The sequence below is a fragment of the Helianthus annuus genome, chromosome 4 (assembly GCF_002127325.2).
Source record: "Helianthus annuus cultivar XRQ/B chromosome 4, HanXRQr2.0-SUNRISE, whole genome shotgun sequence".
Lineage (NCBI taxonomy): Eukaryota > Viridiplantae > Streptophyta > Magnoliopsida > Asterales > Asteraceae > Helianthus > Helianthus annuus.
In genome coordinates, this window is record NC_035436.2 from 7,272,044 (window position 1) to 7,298,279 (window position 26,236).

Below are 26,236 nucleotides of genomic sequence, written 5' to 3' on the forward strand. Positions count from 1 at the left end.
CTCTCAGGGCCTGGTGAAGTCCGTAAAGCGCTTTGTCCAGTAGATACACCTTGTTTTTGTGCAGTGGGTCTTTGAACCCCGGCGGTTGCCCCACATACACTTCCTATTTGATCTTTCCATAAAGAAAGGCAGATTTGACGTCAAGTTGATATACTTTAAAATCTTTCCAAGACGCGAAGGCTAGAAATATCCGAATTGCCTCAAGTCTGGCAACCGGTGCGTAAACTTCATCATAATCTATTCCTTCTTGTTGACTGAAGCCTTGTACCACAAGTCGCGCATTGTTCCTTACCACGACGCCTCTATCATCACGTTTACACTTAAAACCCCACTTTGTCTTGATTAACTTCTGATTTTCAGGCAGATCGACAAGTCTCCAGATGCCCAGCTTTTCGAACTGTTGCAGCTCCTCCTGCATTGCATTCACCCAGCTATCCTCGGTCAACGCTTCTTTGTAAGTTCTGGGTTCTATCTGCGAAATAAAAATTTTAATGAGACTTCTTTCTGCAAATCAGCAATAGAAGAATAAAAACAAGTAAGAGCTCGGTCTATTTGATGTCGGGTCTTGACACCACTTTGCAGGTCACCAATGATCTGTTCTGAAGGGTGGTAAGACAAAGTCCGTGGCATAACGGTGTCAGGCACTATCACTTCCGATTCCAAATTCGATATGTCAAGATCAACGGTTTGATCCTCAGCCTCCGTCGAAGTATCATTTGGCTCCTCGTCAAAGGTTGGAGCGGGTTCCTCCTCTGAGTCGTCAGAAACGTCAAATGATGGAGCTGGTTCCTCTGGTGGTTCGTGAGTTGTTCCACTCGGTCCTGCTTCATTGTCGTGAGTACCCCCGGTGGGTTGAGGAACTACTGGCGGTATAAGAACTTGTTCCTGTGGCATATTTTGCTGATACTGGTTAAAAAGTGCTAGTTCCACATCACTCGGCTCGACCGGTAGTTGAAACGACTCCCAGAGTTTATCGTAATCGAATAGGAATCTTTGTTCGGGAAGTTGTGGCGATGGAGTATACTTCTGACAATCCACGTGCTGAACTTGAATCACCTTCCCCAGGCATGGTACGAACACCCTCTTCAGTGAGCTTGCGTAACCTACAAAGAAACCCTCATTAGATTTAGCGCCAAATTTACCGTTTTCATCAATAAACGTGCAAGGAGACCCAAACGGTTCCAAAAACTCAAGATTTGGCTTATAAAGGTGCAGTAGCTTAAAGCAAGTCTTTTTATACTTCTTGAAAGTGAGAACTCTATTCAATGTGTAGCAGGCTGCTGATACTGCTTCACTCCAGAAAAAGATAGGTAGCTTAGAATCGGCTAACATTGTACGAGCAGTCTCAATCAGGGTCCGATTCTTTCGTTCAGCTACGCCATTTTGTTGTGGTGTGTACGGTGCACTGAACTCATGAAGAATTCCCTTCTCGTTGCAGAACTCGTACATCTTGTTGTTTTTGAATTTCGTTCCGTTATCGCTCCGAATCCTCCGGATTGGTAGTTTATACACCGTTTCTATCTTCTTGAAAAGCACCATCAAAGACTCAAAAGTTTGATCTTTTCGTTCTAAGCACACTACCCATGAGAATCTCGTAAAGTCATTAGTAACCACCAAGCAATACAAGTCTCCGCTGATGCTCTTTACGTTGACAGGCTCGAAGAGATCCATATGCAATCTCTCAAGAGGTAACCTGATTGTGTTCATGATCTTCAATGGATGTGACTTCCGAGTCTGCTTTCCCTTCTTACACGCTACACAATCATCATTTAAGTGAAAATTCTTCAGATTAACACCATCAACTAAATCATTGTGTACTAAAAAGTTCATTTTGCGAACATGAATGTGGCCCATCTTTCGATGCCACATTATCGAATCTTTTTCAGTCGCTTTAGTCTTTGACACAAAACGCTGTTTCTGATGAGATGTTGGCATTGCGACGCTCATATCCAGAATATAAAGATCATTTTCCCACAGAGCGCGCAACAGCACCATCTCATCAGGGATTTTAAACCCTGGTTTCAACACAACACATTCAGTTTTGGTAAAGTGTACACAAAACGCTTTATCACAGATTTGTGAAATATTGAGTAAATTGTTTGTTAACTCTACTATGTAGTTCACTTTGTCGAACGAAATCACTCCATTTGACAGCGTTCCTTGACCGACGATCCTTCCACCTTGAGTTCCGGCAAATCCAACATAACTTTCGTTTATTGATTTGACATCATAGAGAAGAGCTAACGTCCCAGTCATATGCCTTGAAGCGCCACTATCCATAATCCACTTTGACAGTATCGACTTGGGCAGCCCCTGCAAACATCAAATCAAATTTATTCAAACAATGAAGCCCATGATTTCTTAACTTCCGACACACTTCCGAACACAACATCACACTTCTCATTTGTTTTCGGAAAATCAAATGTGACATTTGGAACTTCTTCTTTCACAATTGATTTTACTTTGTTGGTTATTGGTGGAAATTCAGAAAGAAACTTATCAATTTCGTTTTCAAACTCAACTAAGTCATCTTTAAAAATGTTTGAATCAATTTTCAAAGCATTCTCCATCTTTTTAACCTCAACAGACAGTTTCGATTTCACGACCCAAGATTGGTTTTCGAAAATTTTTGTTTTAGGGTAAATCTTTGAAGTCTTGCGAGTCTTAGAGGATTCGCCAACCTCGAAAGTCAATTTTGGCTTATCCTCTGACTTCAACGATTCACCTCTTTTCAAAATACGGATCGGAGAAACGATCGGCTTTTTGCCTTTCGTGTCAGTCGGAGATTTTGGTCGAGGTTTTTGAACGTTTGACTTTTGAACAGTTGGTTTAGAAACAGCTTGTTTTTGAACCCTTGGTTTTTGAACAGTTTGTTTTTGATCTGGTTTAACAACAACAGGTTTCTCAATCACTTTCCGACACTGTTTAGCCATGTGTCCGATTTCACTGCAGCGGTAACACACCTTTTTGTCATATTCAACAAAAGTAGATTTGACAGACTCTTCTTTCAGCTTTTTCACTGCATTGAAATCGTCCACAACTTTTTGACTGAAAATATAATCCTTCTCATCGTCAACACTTGGACCAGCGACAAAAATTTCATTCATCTTCTCTTTCGGCTTAAACACCTGCTTAGCCGTTTTCTTTTCAAACCCGATTCCTTTGTTTTTAAAGTTGTTTTTCTTGTTATGACCTTTACCATCCCCATCTTTCTTTCCCGAACTTGTGGGTCGTGATGTAACAAACGACTTCTTAGGTTTTGAAAAGAATTCAGTGTTATTAACCTCGTTAATGTTCATTTCAACCAATTTAAACACTTTTTCGACATTCTCTATCTTCACATTCTGAAGTGGATACTCGAAATCGGAATAAAGTTTGTCTGTTCCAACCATAGTGTATACCACCATGATCGGATCATCATTCGCACTCTTTTCCGACTTCGGTATGTATTGATATAAGAAATTCCCTTCATCTTCAGAATCACTAACAACCTTCTCAGATTGAGCCTTTTTAGATTTCTCACTCTCCTCATCCAACACCTGATCGACAACAGTTTTGATAACCTGAGATTCGTTGTCGGTATCTGATGGGGAGAATGTGACATCTATGGTCTCAGGCAAATCATCCTCTATCGATCTCAATTTGAGATTTAAAGCCGCTTCCACCCCATCTGGATACTTCTGTCTGTAATGATTCCACATTGCGGGTGGAACGCTCTTAAAGACTGGTGCCGTATGTGGCTGTTGGGGAACAATCTGCTCAAGAACGTACGATGAAGCCACATAACTCATTAACTTTTTATCAATCCGATCGTTTTCAATTTTAGCCAATTCGAGTTCCTTTTTAAGCGATGCGATCGTGTCTAAATGAAAATTGACTTCCTTTTGTTTATCAAATAGTGTTGCTTTAGCCAATTTTGTAACTTTATTGTTTTCAACACTTTCCTTTTGTATCATCTTGATTGACCTGGCGAGAGTATCGTACGCCTCTTTAACTTGGCCAAGGTCAAATTTAATCATAGCAGCGTGGTGTTTCAATTCATGATACTTAGTGTCTTTTTCAAGATACTCCGTGCATGGTTCTAAACACTGTTTGCACGGTGTTTCAGGGATTGAAACAACCTTTTCAACAACCTGCTCTACACACACACAGTTTTACCGACATTGTCTAACTCAGACTCAGATATTTTGACAGATTTGATCTCCTGAACTCCAGATTCCTCTCGTTTGACAGACACACTACTGACAGACTTTGACTCCTCGGTTTCTGAGTCTACCTCTTGAGTTTTCCCATTACAGCTTTGTCAGCTATGTCTTTCAAAACTTCTCCAGTCATCTCTTTCGACACGTCGATCAATTCTTCAACGACTTCTTTCTTCTCTTCAAATCTTGGGCATGATCCGGTCCTTGGTTCTTCAAAGTAACCTGCAAAAGATTCAGAAATTTTAGGAGGCAATACAGATTTCAATAAACTTCCCAACACCTCCTACTCAGACTGGTAGTAATACACTTCAGCAGCTATCTCTTCAATATCGACCATGTTATCAGCAGAAACCTCTTCAACAACCACAGAAACATCTTCAGTAACTGTTTCTGGTTCAGACACCATCTCAGAAATCTCAACAACTTCAGCCATCATGGCTTGTCCATCGCTACCGGGGACATATTTATCCCAGCTGAAACCTGCAGCTACCTTCTCGTCGTCTTAATTCACGATCAACGCCTTTTCTGGTTTATTCTCAATCTGCGGCCTCTGAACAGTTGGCTGTTGATTTGGTCGGTGATAGATCGCTTGCCTGTAGTAGTCGTTGGTGAACGGGTTTTGATGATTGTTTACTTCATGGTTAGGACATTCTCGTTTGAAGTGACCGCGTTCTTTACATTTAAAGCACGTAACTTTCAACTTATCAAACCCTAACTTTTGATCGGGGCCTGATAGACTGTTCTGGCCTGTAATCTCCATGAAATGTTGAGCCCTACGCACCAAACTCTCCATACACCACTTGATGTCGATCAATTCAAGCTCTTCGGGATCGATTTGGTCGTAATCCTCCTTCGTCATGTCAGGATTACCGATCCTCCCTGCTACTAAGCCCTCATAAGCCTCAAGAACGGAAGCAAGCAGTGCTATGTGCTGTTTTGCGGCTGTTTCAGTTATCTCGTTTCCATTCTTTATGTTTACAGCAATATTGCACCGTACCCCAGAAATGTACGCCTGATGATTTGATCCAGTAGAACTTTGAAGTGAAGGCTGTTCCTGAGCTTTAACATTCGGTTCAAAGTTCATGAATGGTAATGAATTGCCGGATTGCGGAGTGTTTGAAGAAACACTTGTGGTGTTATCAGCAATGAACCCTGTTTGTATTTTTGGGCTTTGATAGGTTGAAACTGGAGGGTTGCCTTTGTAATACAGAGACACATCTTGCTGCACACTCGCTGAGTTCATTTTCTTGTATTTCAGCAATTCCAGCTCATGGGCTTCGATCTTCTCAATGAATGAGCTGAGGTTGAGATTCACAAAATCAGAATTATTCTTCAGCATCATTAGATAAGTGCCCCACTCATCATACGGAAGTGCATCACACAGTTTATCAATCCATTCTTCATTCGTCTTGGTGATCTCAAACCGCTTCATTTCAACCACAAGATGACATTATCTTTCGATTAACTACTTTGTCGTTTCTCCTTTAATCCCGGTAATAATGTCGAATTCTTTCTTGATTAATGCCTTCTTGCTCTTAATCATCGACACACTGCCTTGAAATTTCAGTTTTAACGCTTGCCACATCGACTGAGAATTGTCTTCATGTTGCAGTAAAACGAGAATATCTTCTTTGATGGCCTGTTGCAGAATGCTCACCATCTTCTTTTCAACCTTGAAGTCAATTTGTTCAGTTTCCGTCAAACTCCCGACGCCCTTTTCCAATTGTTGATGCACTACATCTGCTGATTACGTCTTGTATCGAGTCATAAGTCTTAAATGTTAGATCTGGGCACAATATACGAGAAATAGTGAGATTGTATAAGTTTTAGGATTATGGATCGCTCATAGGTACAAGTAGGTAGTTGGGCCGCTCATTAGTCAACATGATGGACCGCTTATGAGACAACATGTTGGACCGCTTATATGTCATGTATATGGACCGCTTATTGGGCCTGTCCAATAAGCGGTTCCAGTCGCCTATAAATACCATAGGAGCGATCTCATTTGTAACAGTTCCTGATTTTCGTACCGAAGTGCTGCCGGATCGAAAACAGGTTGTACTCATCGTCAGATTAATAGAAAAGGAGTTTAAAGTGATATACAAGCTATTCTGACGTCATTTACTTGTTTTCCGCACCTGTACTTGACGAAAACACCTCTGAACGACTCGTTCGGGTCACCAATCGATCCTACAAGTGGTATCAGAGCTTCAGGAGGAGGAGTTCTACAGGAAATAGCTGGAAATTGTCGAAAATTCTGTCTTCTACTCATTCTTTTTCAGTTTCAAATATTTTTCACGGTCAAAACTTGCTCAAAATCCCTGAGATTGTGCGCAATGGTATAAAGACAAACCCTTGAAAGTTTGGAGTTGAAATTCGAAGAAATAGTGGATCAAATCATTGTCCGAAATTGGATCGTTTTTCTGGAACATTCATGGATCGCTTATTGGATCTAGCTTGAACCGCTTATCCGTACTTGTTTAGGACCGCTCATTCGATCGTTTCTGACTTGAGTCGCTTATTTGGATCACTCATCTGGATCGCTCGAACACCACACTTTTGAACCGCTCCAAAAGAAATTGTGAACCGCTTATTCATACATTTTCTGAACCGCTCATACGAACAATTTCCTGGATCGCCTATTTGGACCATCTGGATTCGCTCATCCGAACATCATTCTTGAACCGCTCGAACAACACATTTCAGGACCGCTCCAAGGACAGTTGTTGGACCGCTCCAAAGATATTTTTCTGGATCGCTTTTTCGGATCAATCTTGGATCGCTTTTAAGGATTTCTCTGGACCGCTTTTCTGACTGTTGTCTTGAAAAACGGGTTAAATCATCATGAATTCTGAATTTTACAACGCCTTTGCTACATCGACTACTCCAGCCGCGATTGCTCAAGCCGTGAATCTTGAAAACGAGACGGGAACCACCCAGAAACCCCCGAAACTGATGAGTATTGAAGAATACTACGGGTGGAAAGATCGCTTTGAAAACTGGGTTCATGCAAATCATCTCAGATCGTGGGAATGCATATTGGAAAAATACACATTGCCCTCGAACAGAATTGCAAGTCATTAAACAGATATCTGAATTCTCAGAACAAGAACGTGCTATGTACCGAGCAAGGAAAATGATGATCAGTTTATTACAGCAGGCGATTAAAGAAGATATATTCATTCTGCTACAACACGACAAAACTGCAAAGTCAATTTGGGATGCTCTTAAAGTGAAATTCGAGGGTAGTGAAAGTATGATCAAAAGCAAGAAGGCATTGCTTAAAAAGGAATTTGATTTATTTAGCAGTTTGCCAGGAAAGGACACTAAAAAGCTGATTGAGAGATACTGCCACTTAGTGCGGTCGTTATCAATGTTGGGAGTTGAAAAAGGTCGTATGGAATGGGTTCATAAATTGGCTGACGCGTTACCTCAGAAAGAGTGGGGAACGTATTTGATGATACTGAAAAATACGGGCGTTTATGACAAGCTTACAATTGGTCAGTTTATTGAGAAAATTGAGAGTCAGGATCTTGAACAACAAAAGATCGCGAGGATGAATAATCCTAGTGGTCAACAGGATGTTAAAATGTACTATAAAGGTAGTGTTCCAGTTTCTGAAACTGAAAGAAGTCCGAAAATTCAAACCGCTTTCAGTGCTGGAGATTCATCAGACAAAGTTGATCAGGGTTCAAACAAGAGCAGCAGTGGATTTTCATCGTTTCCGAGTGTGAATCCGAAAGAGACTAACACAAGCTTTCAGTCTCAGAGTACAAAAACTGGAAACGGATATGTGATTCAGTGCAACATAGCTCTCAACCTTCCAGAAGGTCAAAGCTTCTCTGAAGACACTGCTAAAGACCACATGGCACTTCTGGGTTCAGTTCTGTTATCCTATGAAGGTCTTGTTGCTGGTCGGATCGGAAATCCTATGCTCACCAAAGAGGATTACGACCAAATAGACGCTGAGGAAATGGAACTCATGGATATCAAATGGTGTCTTGCAAGTGTTCTTCGTCGAGCTGAGAAATTCAAAACTATTACCGGGAGAAATGACTTTCTAGATGCTCATGTTTCTACTTTAGGTTTTGATAAATCTAAAGTTACTTGTTTTCGATGCAGGGAGAAGGGCCATTTCAAACGGGAGTGTAAAGGAAGAGAAGCTAGCGGAGCACAAAATCCATTCGGGAAAGATGACTACTACCGCAAGGCTATCTATCAGCAAGTTGGTCAATCCCAGGAACCTCAGACAACTCATGGAAGAAAAATTGAAGATTCCAAAAGAGCATGTGTTGTAGATTTCAGCTGGAGTGATTACATATCATCCAAAGCCACATTAGAACGTGTTATTGATCAACATGATGAGAAACTACCAGAAGGTTTCAGTTGGGATATGTTCGTGGATGAAAAGGGAGGTTTTAAAGCTTTCATTGCAAAGATCGTCCGAGAGCCAAATTTGTTTGCTACTTGGATGAGATCAATTGGAGAGAATGTGAGAATTGAAGATGAAAAGTCTGTATCATCTGATGAAAGTTTAGATAGTGATGAACTTTCAGAACACTCTGGGGATGTTTCAGATAATTCAGATGAAATTGTTCAAGAACAGGATGTTGTATTTGATAAAACACCATCTGATTCTGATGTATCAGATGGTGATTCTGATAAGTCTGTACATTTTGATCAATCACCTGATCTAAGCAGCAGTGATGATGAGGAAGAGAAACATATAAATATTGCAAAATCTCAATTGTCTCCTAATAGTTTTCATTTCTATTTTGCAGAAAAAATGGAGAAACTGGCAGAGGAACGAGCTGAAAAAGATCAACAATCTGAATCTGAAGGTGAATTTCAGAATTTTGAAAGTGTTGCTGAAGAGATTACAGAAACTGTGAAAGAAGAAAAGGTGATTGAAGTAGAAGAATTGGTTGAAGTCATTAAAACAATCGAAGTTGAAAAGATTATTGAAGTCGTCAAGCCCTGTGAGAAGTGTCTAGAAGCTTGCAAAGAGTGTGCAGCAAAAGACGACATCATAGCTGAGTACGAGAAAAAGAAAGAGCAGTTATTGTTCAATCTCAATTATATGAAGGAATCGTACGACGTGTTGAACAAAACAGTAACTGGTCTCCAAAAGACAAACACCGAAAGAGAACAGGCACTGACGATGATGAATGCAACTTTAATGTCGAAGCAAAAAGCTATAAATTTCTACATTGAAGAAAGTGCCAAATGGAAGCAAGAATTGGAAACTGAAAAGATTGAAAATGAGAGGATTAGGAGGTTATTGTTGAGCTATTCTACCTCTGATTATGTTATTGATCGTGTTTACCCAACTGTTGCAGGTATGGAAGTTTTTCAAGCTGAGAAGCCGAAAGAAAAGAAAGATTGTGGTAAGAAACCGATCGTTAGCTATAACAAGTGTCCGCCTCCAATTTGGGATGGGTATTCACCTAGGAAACCAAATGAGGAACAACTTGCAAAAGAAGTCAATATACAGCTTAAAACCGACACAACTGACGTCTTACCAGAAAACATTGATGTGACGTTTACCTCATCCGATACTGATCATGAGTCTGAATTAATCAAAAAGGTGGTCGATCAGGTGTTGGACACTGATGAGGAGACAGAGTCAAAGTCTGAGTCTGGAGGGTCAAAGTCGTCAGTGAACAGTCAAAATTCTTCGGTTAAACGGACTTATAGTAAAGAGTTTTTGTTATCAAAAGCTGATTTGAATGATGAAACATTCGAAGTTGTTTATACTTTGAATGGTTCTGACAAATTATATTACAACAAAGAGTTTCCAATTTTAAGTGTTAAAACAGAACTAATCAACAAAACTTTTAAACTAATAGAGGTTAATATTCCTGAGTTAAAAGTTTTGAAAAATTTTGAAAAATCTAAAAAATATACTTCTAGAGTTCAACAACGTCTAAACAAGAAAAAGGGTTACAATTCTGGTCCTGGTTTTCCAAAGAAACCTAACCAAAATCGTAGCTATAAAAAGAAAGGTTTAGGTTTTGTTCCACAAGAAAATCATAAAAATGAGAAAAATTCTAATTCAAACACTGAATTTGTGACAGGTGGAAGCTCGGAAGATGAACAGCAGAAACCATTTTGGAGACAAACTAACAAAGAGTTTCTTGCTGAAAAGAGAAAGAATGGAACTGGAGTATTTCATCCGAGAAATGCTCAAACCTGTTTGAAATGCAATGAAGCTGGTCACATTGCATCGGATTGTTCGAAAGATATCAAAGCAAAACAGGGAGCTTCTCAGAAGATGAAAGACAAAGTTGAAGAAAAAGTTGAGAAGTCTAAAATTTTTAAAAATTCGAAAAATGAAGTGGGAGAATGCTCAAAGAAAAAGACAACATTTTACAAAAGACAAGGAAATGACAACCAGGTCTGGGTTGCGAAGAAAGGTGAAGTGAAAGTCGGCAATGAATCTGGTTCTACAAAGCCAGAAGAGCCACAAATTATGGAGAAAAGTTCAGAAAATGATGATGTTCTTCCATCATTGAAGTTTAAGGAGGTTATGAAGGAAATTGGAAAAATTGAAATTTCATATCAATTTTATGATGATGAAAAGGAATTTGATGTCGAGAAAACATTCAACGGGAATGTTAAGAAGATATTTGAGAAAATGTTGAGTGGAAAAGCTAAAGGGGTAAAAGATTTTTACGCAACTAAAAAGGCGACATACAACCCTACAGCTGAAGAGTTGAAAGTCCTCAAGTCTGAGAAGACTTGGAGGGAAGTTTGCTTCCTAGAATAGTCAAAGGACTACGCCGGAGATCCCAAGTTTATATCGTGGATCATGAATCGGCATCTTTCTAGTGTTTAAAAGTTTGTTTGAATGTTTGTGATTAATGTTTGGATGATTTTACAGGTGAAAGGACTACGCCGGAGCTTCCAGGTGGTTAATTGCGAAGCAGGAATCGGCATTTTGATTGATATAATGGTGATGTAGACGTAATATTCCTACACGTGGTAGTTGTTGGGTATCGACAAGTGGTAATCTTGATCCCACAAGTGGTATTTGTGGTTAAATTTTGAGTGTATTCGTTGAAGTGCATTTACAAGTAGTACAGAAGGTTCTTAGATGCAAATGGTAAATCAGGGACATTAATTTGTACTTGATTTACTATTCATGGCAAAAGATAGACAAGATGATGAACCACATCCCTGTTTTTAAAATTGATAAACCTACAAGTGGTTGTTATCAACACAAATTCATTTTCCGGAAAAATCATTTTGATTAAAACAAACTTAAGTGTTTTGAAATCTAAATGAGAAAATGATTTGTGATAGGGGGAGTTCAGATTGTTTATGCCTAGTGGATGGCGATTTGATGTGTTTCAGTGTCAGTTGTCAAGTTTCTGTACAGTTTGTTGTTGCTTTTTATATTTCTAGTAGGTCAAAAGTTTAGAAGTTTTCAAATTTTCTTTAAAATGTGTTTGCATTTTAGGGGGAATATGGAAATTTCAGAAAATCCAAAAACATTTGAAAATTTGAAAAAGCCAAAAACATGATAAAATTCAAAAATGAGTTTTGTTGCGAAAAAGAGGAAATGATAGTACATCAGTGGACTATCACGGCACGCTAAAGACATGTAAAGTTAAAAAGAGTTAAACAATCTTACTGCGGGTGTGTCAGTAGATTTTCGCACATTTAGTAAATTGAAACGAGATATAAACCTAAATCAAACTTGCTTGATTCGTGGGTAACTATTCTGGGATATATGGGTAACCCCCGAAATCTTGTTTGAAAGGTCCCGTATTCTGAGATACTAGGTCTTTATACTCAGTGATATCTGGGGTATTATCCCGGGACTTCTGCTGTATGGAAATACTGACCTAGTCCCCGGATAATACTTTCTGCAAATGCTTGAAAAAGTGCCGCCCTCAGCATGCTGATGAAACAATAAAATTGATAGTCGCTGCTGTTGAAATGCAAAAAGATCCTCTAAAGGGGACCCACCAAAAGTCGAACCGTCATCTCTCTGCTGAACGGAAGTTCTGACCTGAGCTCTCACGGTTTCGCATCTAACCCCTTTACAGATATCAGCTGTGGTATACTCACCTGTAAGACTGAATATTTGGGATCTGGATACGGGAGTATATTCAAGTGGAGTGATACACAATTAAGTTTAAGTCTCTAAAACATTAATATCGTATCTCGAATCGATTGAAATTTGTGTTGAGAATTTAAGAGGACAAACATACTGACAATCTAGGTAAATTGTTTAAAGCTTAAAATGAACTCAAGCTTAACGGTGTTGGTGATCTGTCTCATAAACTGATATGATCCTCTTGCACGAACTCACAAAAATATTGTGTGTAAATAGTATATTTCTGCATTTTATTTTCTCACATTGAAAAATCCAAAAAGATTTTGTGTGTGTTTTAGCATAAATTTTGAAAAAGTCAAAAAGATTTTCGACAACTGATGTTGAAAAACTGATTTTCAAAATTCAGAGTGCTAAACATGATGAACAGTATTTGAAGGGGAGTGTTTGTGTAAATCTAACTGTTTTTGTTAATTCTAACCTTCTTCAAGTGGTTCATCATAGATTGGTGAGAGAGAGTCATGTGTTGGTGCACAGGTTGTTGTTATGTGATGAATCTAGAAAATTTATTTCTGGGTTAAGATTGTGCAGGAATCAAGAGATCTGATCAAGAGAATTAAAGTGTTTTTAGAGCTAGGTTATTTGATTCCGAAGGCCTGTGTAGATCAGACAACGATCCTGAAGATGTTGCTGAAGATGTGAATACCAGTAAATCGAGAGGGGGAGTCTGTAGATAGAGAGAGAAAAGCTCGAAGACTGATCAAGACTGAAGATGTGAAGATACAGCATGGTGTGACTCGATAGTCGACTCCATCAACATCTGAGGGGGAGTCTGTTGATGCACTACATCTGCTGATTACGTCTTGTATCGAGTCATAAGTCTTAAATGTTAGATCTGGGCACAATATACGAGAAATAGTGAGATTGTATAAGTTTTAGGATTATGGATCGCTCATAGGTACAAGTAGGTAGTTGGGCCGCTCATTAGTCAACATGATGGACCGCTTATGAGACAACATGTTGGACCGCTTATATGTCATGTATATGGACCGCTTATTGGGCCTGTCCAATAAGCGGTTCCAGTCGCCTATAAATACCATAGGAGCGATCTCATTTGTAACAGTTCCTGATTTTCGTACCGAAGTGCTGCCGGATCGAAAACAGGTTGTACTCATCGTCAGATTAATAGAAAAGGAGTTTAAAGTGATTTACAAGCTATTCCTACGTCATTTACTTGTTTTCCGCACCTGTACTTGACGAAAACACCTCTGAACGACTCGTTCGGGTCACCAATCGATCCTACACCAATCCCATACCATTAACTGGTGGTACATACTTCGCCTCTATTTTCATCCAACATTCGAAGTGATTGGCTTGCACCCAGTTTTTGAAACGGCCTGACCAACCCGTATATTCATCCAAACTCATAAGCTTCGGTGGCTTTTGCATCGTCCCTAACTCGTTCTCCATATTAACGTTCTGAACTATACTCGCTGGACTCTGCGTAGCCGTCAAACCGCTTCCCGCAAACAAGTTATAAAAATCTTGATGTTCCATTTTTAGTGACAAATTCGAAAATGTTTAACTTTTTCACAAATAGGTTGTATTTATCGAAAAACTTTTAACACAGACTGAGTTTCCAACACTCGATCACGTACGAAACGGACTAAACGCTTAAACCATAATTTTTACACTAAAACAGGCCTTATAAGCGAAATCAGATTTTAAAATGGTTTTGGAGCGAAATCACTTTCTGCTCACAGGAGCGAAAGCTGATAAAGACCTTATGAGCGAAATCAGTGTGCTGTTTTGAGAGAAATAGGCACAACAACTCCTCAGGAGCGAAATCAGCAAAGACACTATGAGCGAAACCTCAAAAATGAGCGAAATCTCTGATTTCGCTTCAACTGACAGGAGCGAAATTAGAATCTTATGAACAAAACCTTGATTTCGCTTGAACGTACGAGCGAAATCACTTCAAGTACTTTCGAGGGAAACCTTTTTACGAGCCATTTTAGGTCACTTTTAAGCCGTTTTTAGGTCTGAATTTCTCAAGGGTTTGTTATTAGACAGTTTTACACTATGTTTTCAAATTTCAGTCCATTTTGTCCGTCGGAAAGTCCAGAAACTCAAAATGTGCAAGAAAAAGGCTTTGATTCGGGTAACCTAGCTCACAACTGGCTCTGATACCAATTGTAGGACCATTATTGACAGTCGTTTGAGTCAATCAGAGCTAGATACTACTGAAAATGCAGCGGAAATACAAAATCGGCATGAATCAAAACAGAAATGGAGTAGAAACAGAAGTAGATCACTTTAAAACAGTTTTCTCATTAATCTTTCACAAAATACACGAGCAGCAGGTCGGCTACACTGTAGACATGAACGTACGAAATGAGAAAACAACTGACCTATATATAGGGGGGAGGATTTCGCTCATATGACCATGTCACTTGGAGCGAAACCTTAAGCTAGTGATTTCGCTCCAATGACACATGGTCATATAAGCAAAATCAGAAAATCTAAAACCCCAATTTACATATTCACCCCCTATACATTCATAATTAACACATCTAGACCCTATACATTGAACAACTAAGACTAAGACGCAGGCTTTAGACATTCATGCACCAACATTTAGTAGGACCTCCTTTAATACCCAAAGGTATTGGATGCGGGGGTCCAAACTCTTTGATCCCCTCATAAGTTAAACTACTATTAAAACTGTAACCCAACAACTTAGGTGAATAGCTAAATGCTCATTTTTCGTTTCTTGTGTGAATAGCCGCTTGGTTCGTACGACTCTAGAACTTGCCACAACAATACATTCCCGGTCCTTACCAACTTAAACCCAAGTAAGTAAACGATGGAGGCATTAGGACTAACCCTTTTTCTTTCTACACCATTATTTTTCATTTTTTTTACCACCTACCCAAAATCCCCCTAGTTAACCCCTTTGAGCCTAAACCTTTTCATTTCTTAACCCAAAAACCATCACCCTTTTTACCCACCTAAACCTTTTTATTTTTAACCCTTTATTTTAGTAACAACGTTCGGTTTTCTAATGACTCTATTAAAAAAAAAGAGCTATATATTTTGATGAAACCAAACAAACAAACAAGTTCATCAAAAATAACCTTGTTTGAAACAAATGGTTCATCAAAATAAAATAAAAATGTAAAAAATAAAAAGACTTTTGAAAAACCAACGTTTGTTACGCTTTTCGCCCTTTTTACTAACCACTAACCCAACCACCCACCTTTAGCCCAAGCCTAACCCTTCACCCAAAAAAGTCCTCTTGATATTTACAAAGGTATATAGTTAAAAAGGAGGAGGATTGATTGCTTGGCAAGCTTATGGTAGGAGTAAGTTCCATGCCGCTCTCGAGTGATTCACTAAAAATACACCTTCGGCCGAGTGTTGAGTGATTCCTCTGTGAGGTATGTGAACTTGTATATAAATGGAATTTTAAAAAAGGTATGTTATGCCCTAATAAATAATTTATCTTATGAAAAGTTTCTAATAAATCATGACGAATAGGACTGGAAATAAATAAAAATAAAACCTAAATAATCTTGGAATTCCCGACACTCTATGACAAGCCCAAAAACCTTCTCTTCTACCCATTCCATTTGGGAGTGAATAAAGCCACATTATAAAGAGTTTTGCTTGAGGACAAGCAAAGATTCAAGTGTGGGGGTATTTGATGTGCACAAAATGCAACATATAAATTACATCAATTGTGGCTTAAAACTAACCCTTTTTAGTACTAATGTTGGAAAAAGTATGCTTTTGTCTTCCTTTTTGTATTTTCAAGATTAAATGGGCTCAAAATAACAAAAGAAGCAAAAAGACAGCAAAATCTAACATAAATACAAGAAAAGGAAGAAAAGTGATATGCCCGACCCCTCAACAGCATCTCCCCAAGCAAAACAAAGAAGCCACAAGACTGAACATGCCCCGTGCTCAGCGAGCACGGGGCCGTGCCCTAGAAGCAGCAGAAAAGACAAACCTATAGAAGCTTCTATTGCCCACCAAGGGGCCGTGCCCAGCGGACACGGGGGCGTGGTCAGATTGCTGCAGGCGCATTTATTGTAATTGCGAATTACAATTAATGAAGAGAGAGAGTGTCAGATGGACACGGGGCCGTGCCCAGTGGGCACGGGGCCGTGCCCAGGCTTCTGTTCAGCCTATAAATAGGAGTGCTTGGAGCCATTTCAACTCATCCCTTGGCACACCACCTCTCTCACACTTCACCCACCACCCACCACCACCATAACACCATCATCCACCACCATCATCCATTGTCCATCATAGAGTGTGTGAGTCGTCTCGGGATCCAAGATTGATCGTAAGAGTTCTTGACAATCAAAGGCCATGTTTGCCTAAGTCTCTTACATCACTTGGTGAAGACAAGTGTTTAGTGTAATACTTTTTATTTTTAATCTTTTGCACTTTTTAATTGGTTTTGTATTAATGACTTTAATTACTAGTTTCTTATGTTGAAGGTGATTCTTCCTTATCGTTTGTCCGTGGTGTCTTGGCATTATTTTACTGTCTATATAAAATAAAAGATTTTCACCATTCATATCTCCACGGTCTATATGAAGGTATGTTGGCTACCTGGTCGGGGGTTAAGGGAATGGTTTGGTAAGAGTCTTGCCATTGTTCAGCGTTTAGAGATCCTGCAAGGGACCTGGGTCAAATTTAGTAGGACCTCCTTCAATACCCAAAGGTATTGGATGGCGGGGGTCCAAACTCTTTGATCCCCTCATAAGTTAAACTACTATTAAAACTTTAACCCAGCTACTTAGGACTGTATCCCTGCTGACTCAGACTACTTAGCTGAGGGTAACGTCGCCTTCAAAAGAGGGGCCTACCACATTATGCATTAATAACTTAATTAATTATCTTTCAATAATCCGACCTTTCAGGATTGTATCCTTGCTGACTCAAACTACTGGGTTGAGGGTAACGTCACCTTCAAAAGAGGGGCCTACTACAATAACTAAGATAATCTCTTAAATAAGTGCAAAAGTGCGAAAATAATCAAAGGTTACACTAACACACGAGTCGGATCCAAGTGATTCATCTTGTCTATCTGTTTTTATTTTTATTTTTATTTTCAGCATTTTAGTTAGTTTTATTTTCTTAGTTTAAAATCTTTTTCTAACATTTTGATTTGATTAGACGTTGAGGATAAACCGGTACTAAAAGCTCTTGTGTCCTTGGACGACCTCGGTATCTTACCAACACTATACTACGTCCACGATGGGTGCACTTGCCCATATGTGTGTTTAGTGTTAGTAAATATCGTGTTTTATAAATTTAAAACTTGGCTAAAAGTGTAAAAAGGGCTTAAAATATACACCTAAAATATAACACACTTCACGCACATCAAGTTTTTGGCGCCGTTACCGGAGACATAAGGATTTTAAGAAAGTTAAGAATCAACGGCCTAATCATTTTTTTTATTTTCTTTTTATTTTTTTAGGATATTCTTAATTTTTCAGCTTCTGCAGAGCTCAGCACGGACCGTGCCCAGTAGTGTTACTGGCAGTTTTTAATTTTCCGAGTTATAGAAGGCTGACCACGGGGCTGTGTCGGTGCAACATGGGGCCGTGTCCAACTTTCCAGTAATAGGGATCCGGAAAACAATCACTGAAACTCCGACCACGGGCCGTGTTCATTGAGCACGGGGCCGTGGTGAACTTTCTGACCAACATTCTTTTTTGTTTTTGTTGCAAGACTTGGAACCAGACGCCACCTCTACGTAGTGTATGAGCTCCAGTTCTAATAAAGACATAAAAGAACCTCTAGAAGAACCCGAACGCTTTCTCAGAAAAAAGACTTAAAACTAAAAACCAAGAGAAAGTTTCGGGGGAACCACTTCCAATGGCGGACCAACGTACCCTCATGGATTATCTACGACCCACCGTAGGTAATCTCGGCGCCACTATCAATGCACCGAATGTCGAAGCCAATGACTTCGAACTTCGGCCACATTTGATACAAATGCTTCAAAACTCCGCAACCTTCCATGGGCTTGCGGACGAGGATCCCCATCAACATATTACTAATTTCTTAGAAATATGTGATACCTTTCGGATCGATGGAGCTTCAAATGACGCCATCCGCCTCCGAATGTTTCCTTTTTCACTAAAAGACCGAGCAAAAGCTTGGCTCAACGCCCTCCCAGTTGGATCGGTAAACACCTGGGATGAACTAGCCCAAAAATTTCTATATAAGTATTTCCCTCCCGCTAAAACGGCTAAATTAATGACTGAAATTAATACATATTCACAAGAGGACGGGGAATCCTTATATGAAACTTGGGAAAGGTTCAAGGAGCTACTGCGAAAGTGTCCTCATCACGGTCTTGCGATATGGCAACAAGTATCCACTTTCTATAATGGGTTGTTGCCACACACAAGACAAACACTTGACTCTAGCTCCGGGGGACTTTTAGGTAACCGCCGCCCACATGAAATATACAATCAAATTGAGGAAATCGCTCAAAACAATTTTCAATGGCACACTTCCCGAGGTAATAAATCTATTTCCCCGGGCGCCCATAAGGTTGAAGAAAGCACTTCTTTACAAGCCCAAATCGAGGCCCTTTCTTCAAAAATTAAAAAGTTAGAAATGGCAAAAACGGTCTCGGTTATGGCTTGTGAAGGGTGTGGTGGGCCACATGAAAATTGGAGTTGTATGAAAGAAACAGACGATCAACCAGAATCGGTAAACTACATTGATAATAGACCTAGGCCGTCGGGTCCTCCAACGGGTACCTACAACCAAGGATGGCGTAACCACCCTAACCTTGGTTGGAGAGAACCTGGCAATAGTAGTAACCAACAAAGCCTAAATCAACGAACAAACTTTCACAAAATTTCCCTCAACAACAAGGTGGACGAGAAAGGCTTGAAGATACTGTATCTCGCCTCATCTCCGACTCTGAAAAGAAAAACTCGGATAGGTTTCTACAATTAGAATCAAATTTTAGAAATCAACAAGCTAGTATACAAAACATCGAAAAACAAATAAATCAACTAGCCCAAAATTCTCCGAGAGACCGCAAGGCGCGTTACCAAGTAATACCGAAACAAACCCAAAGGCGCAAGTTCATCTCATAACGCTACGGAACCGTACCGTGGGTCCCGCGAAAGGACCACCGCCTACTAAGGAGATCGCAACACCGCCCCAACAAGAGAAGGTTTCTCCTCCCTCACCAGAGCCCACCAAGGCTCCTCTGGTTCCATACCCCGGTAGGTTAATCCGTCAAAAGACCAATGAGCAACTCGCAAAATTCGAAAGTCTACTAAAACAATTGCATGTCAACATTCCTTTCATTGACGTCCTAACCCAAATGCCTAAATACTCGAAATTCATGAGGGACTTCTTCACTCATAAAAGGAAGATTGAATCATTGCAATTAGTTAACTTAGGCGAAGAGTGCTCCGCCCTCGTACTCAACAGACTCCCCCAAAAGAAGATTGATCCCGGAAGCTTCACAATTCCTTGCTCGATTGGGGACTCCCCCATTCGTAATGCACTAGCTGACCTTGGGGCTAGCATTAACCTCATGCCCGCATCAATGTTCAAAAGACTCGGCTTAGGAAAAAACGAGTCCTACAAAGATGAGTATACAACTTGCTGATCGATCTGTCAAATTCCCGCAAGGTGTCGCTGAAAATCTACTAGTCAAGGTCGACAATTTCGTCTACCCGGCCGACTTTGTCATACTTGATATGGAAGAAGACACCGAAGTCCCCCTCATACTAGGGAGGCCATTTCTAGCCACTGCACAAGCAGTGGTAGACATGAATGACGGAACGCTCACTTTAAAATATGGGGATAAGGAAGCAAAGTTCAGGGTTGGGAAGAGAATAGAGGACGATGACCCGGTCAATTACATGAAGGTTATTGATTCGAATTTGGATGATGCTCTCCGACGGTGCAACATGGGATGCAAAACATCCCGGTAGGAAAACATATAACCTCACCTTGGGTCTAGCCAAGGACCCTTATAAACGTGGCGCACCATGAAGGCATTCCGCGGAACTATCCTTAGTTTAGTTTAATCTTTTAGTTTAAATTTGCAGAAATAAAACACACTCATGGTGGTCAAGGATAACAAGGGAAACGAGAAACATAGCCCCATGCACAGAAACAGAATTCCTTCATTACAGCAAGTTCAGCACGGGCCGTGTCCACCCAACACGGCCCCGTGCTGCACACCCTGCAGAAAATTGCCCAGTTCAGGTAACTGGATGTAACACCACGTAAAAACGTGTCCAATTATACATAGACACGTGTCCTAAACTCCGGTTATGCGAAAGATTGAGTTTAAGGGACTAAAGTTGACAATAAGTGAAAATATGCAAACGAAAGGACTAAAAGTGTCAACATGCCAAACTTGGGCCTCTGAATGACCACAGGTGAAGAAAATATTCTTAAATGGGTGATTGATTGGGTATGCGAAGCCGTTTGTGAAAATAATCGGAAGATTATAAATTACAAGGGTTAAAAGTGTCAATATGTCATTTCTGACCTCTGAATGGCCTTTTAACGAAACCGAAGCTTCGTAATATTCAAATATACTTCCGAGAATATATGATAAAAATTTCACGAGATTCCGAGATCGTTAAGCATGTTTTCTGAACTTTGGACTAAAAGCGTCAACTTGATGAAACTTGCATTTACAAAGGAATTTAACGAACCCGAGCCTAACGAAGTTTGTTTGTACTTCCTTGGGCTCCAAGAAATTAACTACAAGGGCCTTGATTGCCAAAAATGAAGTTAAAAAGGGTTTAAAACGTTCAGGGACTTAAACAGCCAAGTTTCAAACTTGGTTTACCAGTTTTCCCGGTCCACGCGGCCTGCGTAAGACCCCCCTTAAGTCTTACGCGGCCCGCCTCAGCATGCCAGATGCAGAAAAATGTTGCCAGGTGCGGGTTTGGCCTGTTACACCGCCTTACTTCGTTTATAACGACCTAGGGAGCTGTAAGTCGGTTCATTTGAGTAGCTAGGACACCTGGGGTGATCCCAGGGCCTCCTAAAACACCTGGAAGCAATCAAGATCCATGGAAATCCCTATATAAGTGCACCTCCTCTTGTGTTCTTGACTCACATTTACAACAATTCAAGTGTGGGACTTGCTCTGGAGCTCTCATCAGTAACAAGAGGATTACAAGTGTAGAAAAGATTGCTAGGACCATTAGTAAGCTTCTAATTACTTATTTAATTGTTTAATTTAGCTTAATTACTTAAAAGTCAAACTTAGTTTGTAATTAGTTTGACTTTTGTTTTAATTATATGTGGCTTAACCACTGATCAAATTGAAAGTGGTTATGAAACCACATTAGCATAGGTGATTAACCCCTGGAAGGGTGTCTCCTAATTATCTCGTTTGACTGATTAAATGTCGGGTCAAAGTAGTTTGACAAAAAGTCAAACTGGACAGAAATGACAAAAATGATTCTAATTAATAAACCAGAGGTTCTAAATTATATTATAATATTCTAATGACTCGGTAATGGCTATTTAAACATGTTTTATCAGTCCTAATCCGACAATTAATCGTCTAAGGGCAGATTATAACCGAAAGTCGCAAAAGCTTGACTTTTGCTATGACTTTCAGTTCTGACCCATTCAAGCTTATTTCTTCCATGTTTTAAGCTTCCATTAGGACCATAATACATTGTAGTATAACTCTCTGAAGTTATATTGCATGGTGCCTAATCGTTTGTAATTTATGCTCTTGATCGTAATTATGCTCATTAATGCCTAAAACGCCCTTTTTGCATAAAACCGATTTTTTTTAGCAATGTGAATGAACTAAAACCTTTGCTACTGATATTTAGACATGCCCCGAAAAATTGACATTAGTTTGAGGTCTAGAATGAGAGTTATGCTAAATAGCGTAATTAAAGGACTTTTTAATAAATAAAAGGCGTAATTAGTATAAGGCCTATCTAAACCCGATTTTTGACACCAAACTTTTTACCTACTGATGTTAAATAATATTTTGGGATTTTTGAAGATTTTTATTTATTTTTAGGCTGAGCTTAACATAGGATTATAGCCTAATTTCGGTAATTACCGGTTTTACCCTTTTCATGCATAAATTGGGTTTTACATAACATTTTGAAGTCAAACTTTTTGCTACCGATTCCAAATGAAAAATATAATATTTTGAACCATATAAACTGACCAAAATATCAGATTTCTTATTTTTACCAAATTAGCCCTTTAAATCACATATTAAGCGTTTTTAACGCCTAGTATGGGTTAAAACTATATTTACCATATAAAACTCATAACCTACTGATGTTTTGAGTTAATTTACATAATATTACATTAAGTTAAAGTTTTAAACTCAGAAACCTATTTTTAGCTTTTAAAAGTCTATGTAAAATTACCAAAATGCCCCTACGGTGCATAATGGTCATAAAAGGTGTATTTTTCATATATTAAGTATCTTACTGAAATAACTTAATAAAATGCATGTTTTTACTAACCTAATCAGACCTGGAACTCAGTTTTATAAATAAACTCTATTAAGAGCATCAAAATTACCAAAATGCCCTTATGGGACTTATTTTGGTTTAAATTGCTTTTTGGGCATAAATGTTGATATGCTACTGATATATTAACATATTTTGAGCATAATAATAATTAAGACCTGTTTATAGCTTGTCCGGTTACCCGTTACGCATTTACGCATTCGAAACGGCTTACGTGACTAGTTTACGTAAAATAGCCGAAACGGGCTTAACTTTGTCATTAAAACCTCATTTTCCAGAATGTGTTTAGTTTACCCATATTATACAAGTATCCAAGCTTGTCGGGTCTAAATCACATTCTATCCTGGTTTCCGTTTAATTTACTGGTTAGGTTCGTAAGGTTTCTTTCTAGCAAGTCGGTCTAAGTCTTTGACTTAAGTAAAGACCCGTTAGCATCCTAATAGATAATTAAACCTTCTATACAGATTTATAGCTTCCGGTAAAAAGTGCCTTTCAGGAACTTTAGGGATTTACTGCTACATCTGGTAAATACTTTTAACTTATTTTCCCTTATACGGGCTTGGGATACGGTATATTAATACCGGTTGGTCGGGTATAGGATTATTATGTCGGATTGTGATTTAATAAATCTGCATAACCCGTTTTAATCTGTATTGTTTGATAACATAAACATTTGGGGGTTAACGACCATGTCCTGGATATCCTTGGCTTATTTAAGTTATTAATGGCCACGACCTATGCACGGGGTGCAGGCATGCACCCGACAGATGCAAATGCTAAATATTAATTTACCCACAAGTTGGGGATAACTCCTTTGTGGGTTCTATAAGTGGTGAGTCAGTTAATCATGTCCGGCTTACAAACCGGCCCCACATATATGACAAGCATGTAAAACTGTATACAAGATTTTAATAAGATTGTCCCAAGTTATAAAAGATTTGTGCCTAGTGCATCTAAACCAATTTTCTTAAATGTTTTCAAAACGAGTCAGTTAAATTGTATTTAGCCGTGTATACTGACGTATTTTCCTAAAGATTGAATTGACAGGTACTTATCGAAATAGGCTGGAGCTATAGGGTGTTGTAGAGGATCTTGCAAGTCCCATAGATACCCGGAGTCTGTAGTTTTTGTTTCTTTGTACTTTATGATCCGCCTGTGGATCTTATTACATTCCAGTCTGTATTTTTCTTGTACTCGAACATCGACAGACAGTATGGTTTGTAATAGTTTATTTACCCAGCCTTCCGCTTTGCTATATTATTGTGTGTGTTGACAATGATGATATCAACTATGTCACGATACTCCCCGCCGGGCCCACCGGTAATACGTAGAATATTAGGGTGTGACAGGTTGGTACCAGAGCCAACATTGAGTGAATTAAACACTAACCTATTGTGTTTAATCTCAATGACACAATAAGCACCATCCTTAGACTCTCGAGTCTAGGCAAATGACCTAGGGTGCATCTTTATCTTTCCTTTGCTATTATTCTGTTTTGTTTTATTTTGTTCCCTTGTTTCAACAGGAAGCTTACCATCATGCCTCCAAGACTAAGAGGACGTGGCAAGAGTCCCACGCGTGGAGGACCGTTATCTGCTGGACCATCTCACAGACGCACTCCATCGGCGTCCTTTTCCACCTCCGACTCTCGCGATATGTGGGGTCAACCTTTCGAGCCGGCAAGACACTCAGTCTCGCTTAGCTCTTCGCCATCTTTTCATCCGTCTTTCGGGCCGTTTGCTCCAGATGAGCCCGAACATTCTCATCACTCCCAACAATCTCACCATTCGCATGAATCTTACCCACCGCATAACTCTTTGCAATCTCATTCATTTCATCATTCCGAATCCCCCTACTCTCTGAGACAGTTCAACCCAGCCGATTATGTTAACGATTTTCTCGGCTATAACCCATTGGGCCCTGAGGACCATTTCTCTCAGGAAATGGAGATGGATGATGACCCCGACCCGGAAATGCAAACAGGAACCCCGGGCCACCCTATCAGCATATCTAATGGGTCTCCGTTTCTGGGATCCCCATACAGTGGGCCTGACTCCTTCCAGGAGAGAATGGGTACCTATGATTGGTATTTTACCCCTTCTTCCCATAGCTCTCCAGCCCAACCACCTTTGGAAGATCCTCAACTCCAAGTTGTTTCACCACCACCACTCCCGGTAGAGGAGCCACCGCAACAACCACCGCAGCCACCTCCCGAGCCTCCGAGGCGAAGGAGGAACGCACGCATGTCCGTGCGAGGAGGACCCCGTTTCAGTTCTCCTCGAGGTTCGAGTTCCTATCCCCCTATTCCAGAGGACCCCCAGTTGGGTGGACCCTCAAACGCGGCACCGGAGGCTAATCCTCCGCAAGCTTCTTATGCACCACCTCAGCCGCCTATGGGTTTTGATAACCCCATTCCGACGTACCCAGGTTCTTCCGGGTACAATCCTTATGGAGACCCGTCGGGGTATCCATTGGGTTATGGAACTCACGACCCATATCTTACGGCTGCGCAGTATCATCACCTTTATCCTTCTACTTACCCTCCTATGCCTCCAACTGACTACCCGATTCAGGGTTATCAGTATCCTCCGTACCAGCCACCTCCTTCCCAGCAGCAACAACAAACTCAGGAAATCTTAGAGAGGTTGGATAAGGTTGAGCATAAGACTAAGAAGAACAAGGAAAGGCATAATAGTTTCATGAAAGGTCTTGCGAACCTTATCAAGGGGAAGAAAAAGTAGAGGGTTGTTTTGTTTTCTTGTTTGTTGTAATCATGTCCCTGCGTGGACATTTGTTTGATTTCTGTAATCAAGTCCCTGCGAGGACTTATTTCCCTTTCTGTATGCCCCTGCGCGGGTAGTTTGTCTTTTCCTAAGTCCCGTTTAGGGCAGTTGTATTTGCTTTCATCATAATGAAGTTTTAACTTTGGTTTTAAATAGTGTATTTTATTACATCGTGTTATCTCTTTTCAATTTATAATTGATCTGCCAAAGAAACTCTTAGAGGTATAACCTAGCCAAAGTATAAATTGGCTATGATGGTACAACCTTTTTAAGATAACAAATCTCTGTTAACATCTGAAAATATGTTAACATTCCTAGCTGTGCGGTACGAGAAACCACACAAGCTTCCAAAAGGTACTTGGACCCTTCCAAGTCATATAAAGCCAAAATGATCAATACGAATCCTGGCTAGTAAACATCAGTGTGATGTATACACCAAGACATCCATTTGAGATGCATGCTTTAAGCAAAGGTGTAAAATGACAATGAAAGTACGATTCATAAACTTCTTGTCAAAAAGGCAATGAACTTTGTTCAGACCTTAAAAGATCATTGATTTTTGAGATCGTTAGTTAGAATCTCAACTCGTCCTTGTGACAAGCTTCCTGGCTATATAAATGTCCTTCGAGATGAGTTTATTGATAAGTAAAATGTCTTTTA

General features: G+C 39.8%; 1 protein-coding gene and 1 non-coding gene across 2 annotated transcripts; one reads left to right on the forward strand and one right to left on the reverse strand.

Moving 5' to 3' along the window:
- The first annotated feature begins 8,988 nt into the window (after positions 1-8,988).
- LOC110932836 (proline-rich proteoglycan 2-like) lies at positions 8,989-25,534 on the forward strand. Its single transcript, XM_022176091.2, has 2 exons — positions 8,989-9,209; positions 24,319-25,534. The coding sequence occupies exons 1-2, from the start codon at positions 8,989-8,991 to the stop codon at positions 25,532-25,534; spliced, it is 1,437 nt and encodes a 478-aa protein (XP_022031783.2).
- On the reverse strand, positions 18,538-18,644 carry LOC118491860. The gene has a single exon (XR_004892305.1). It is a non-coding gene; the product is annotated as a small nucleolar RNA R71 (small nucleolar RNA).
- Positions 25,535-26,236: the final 702 nt, after the last annotated feature.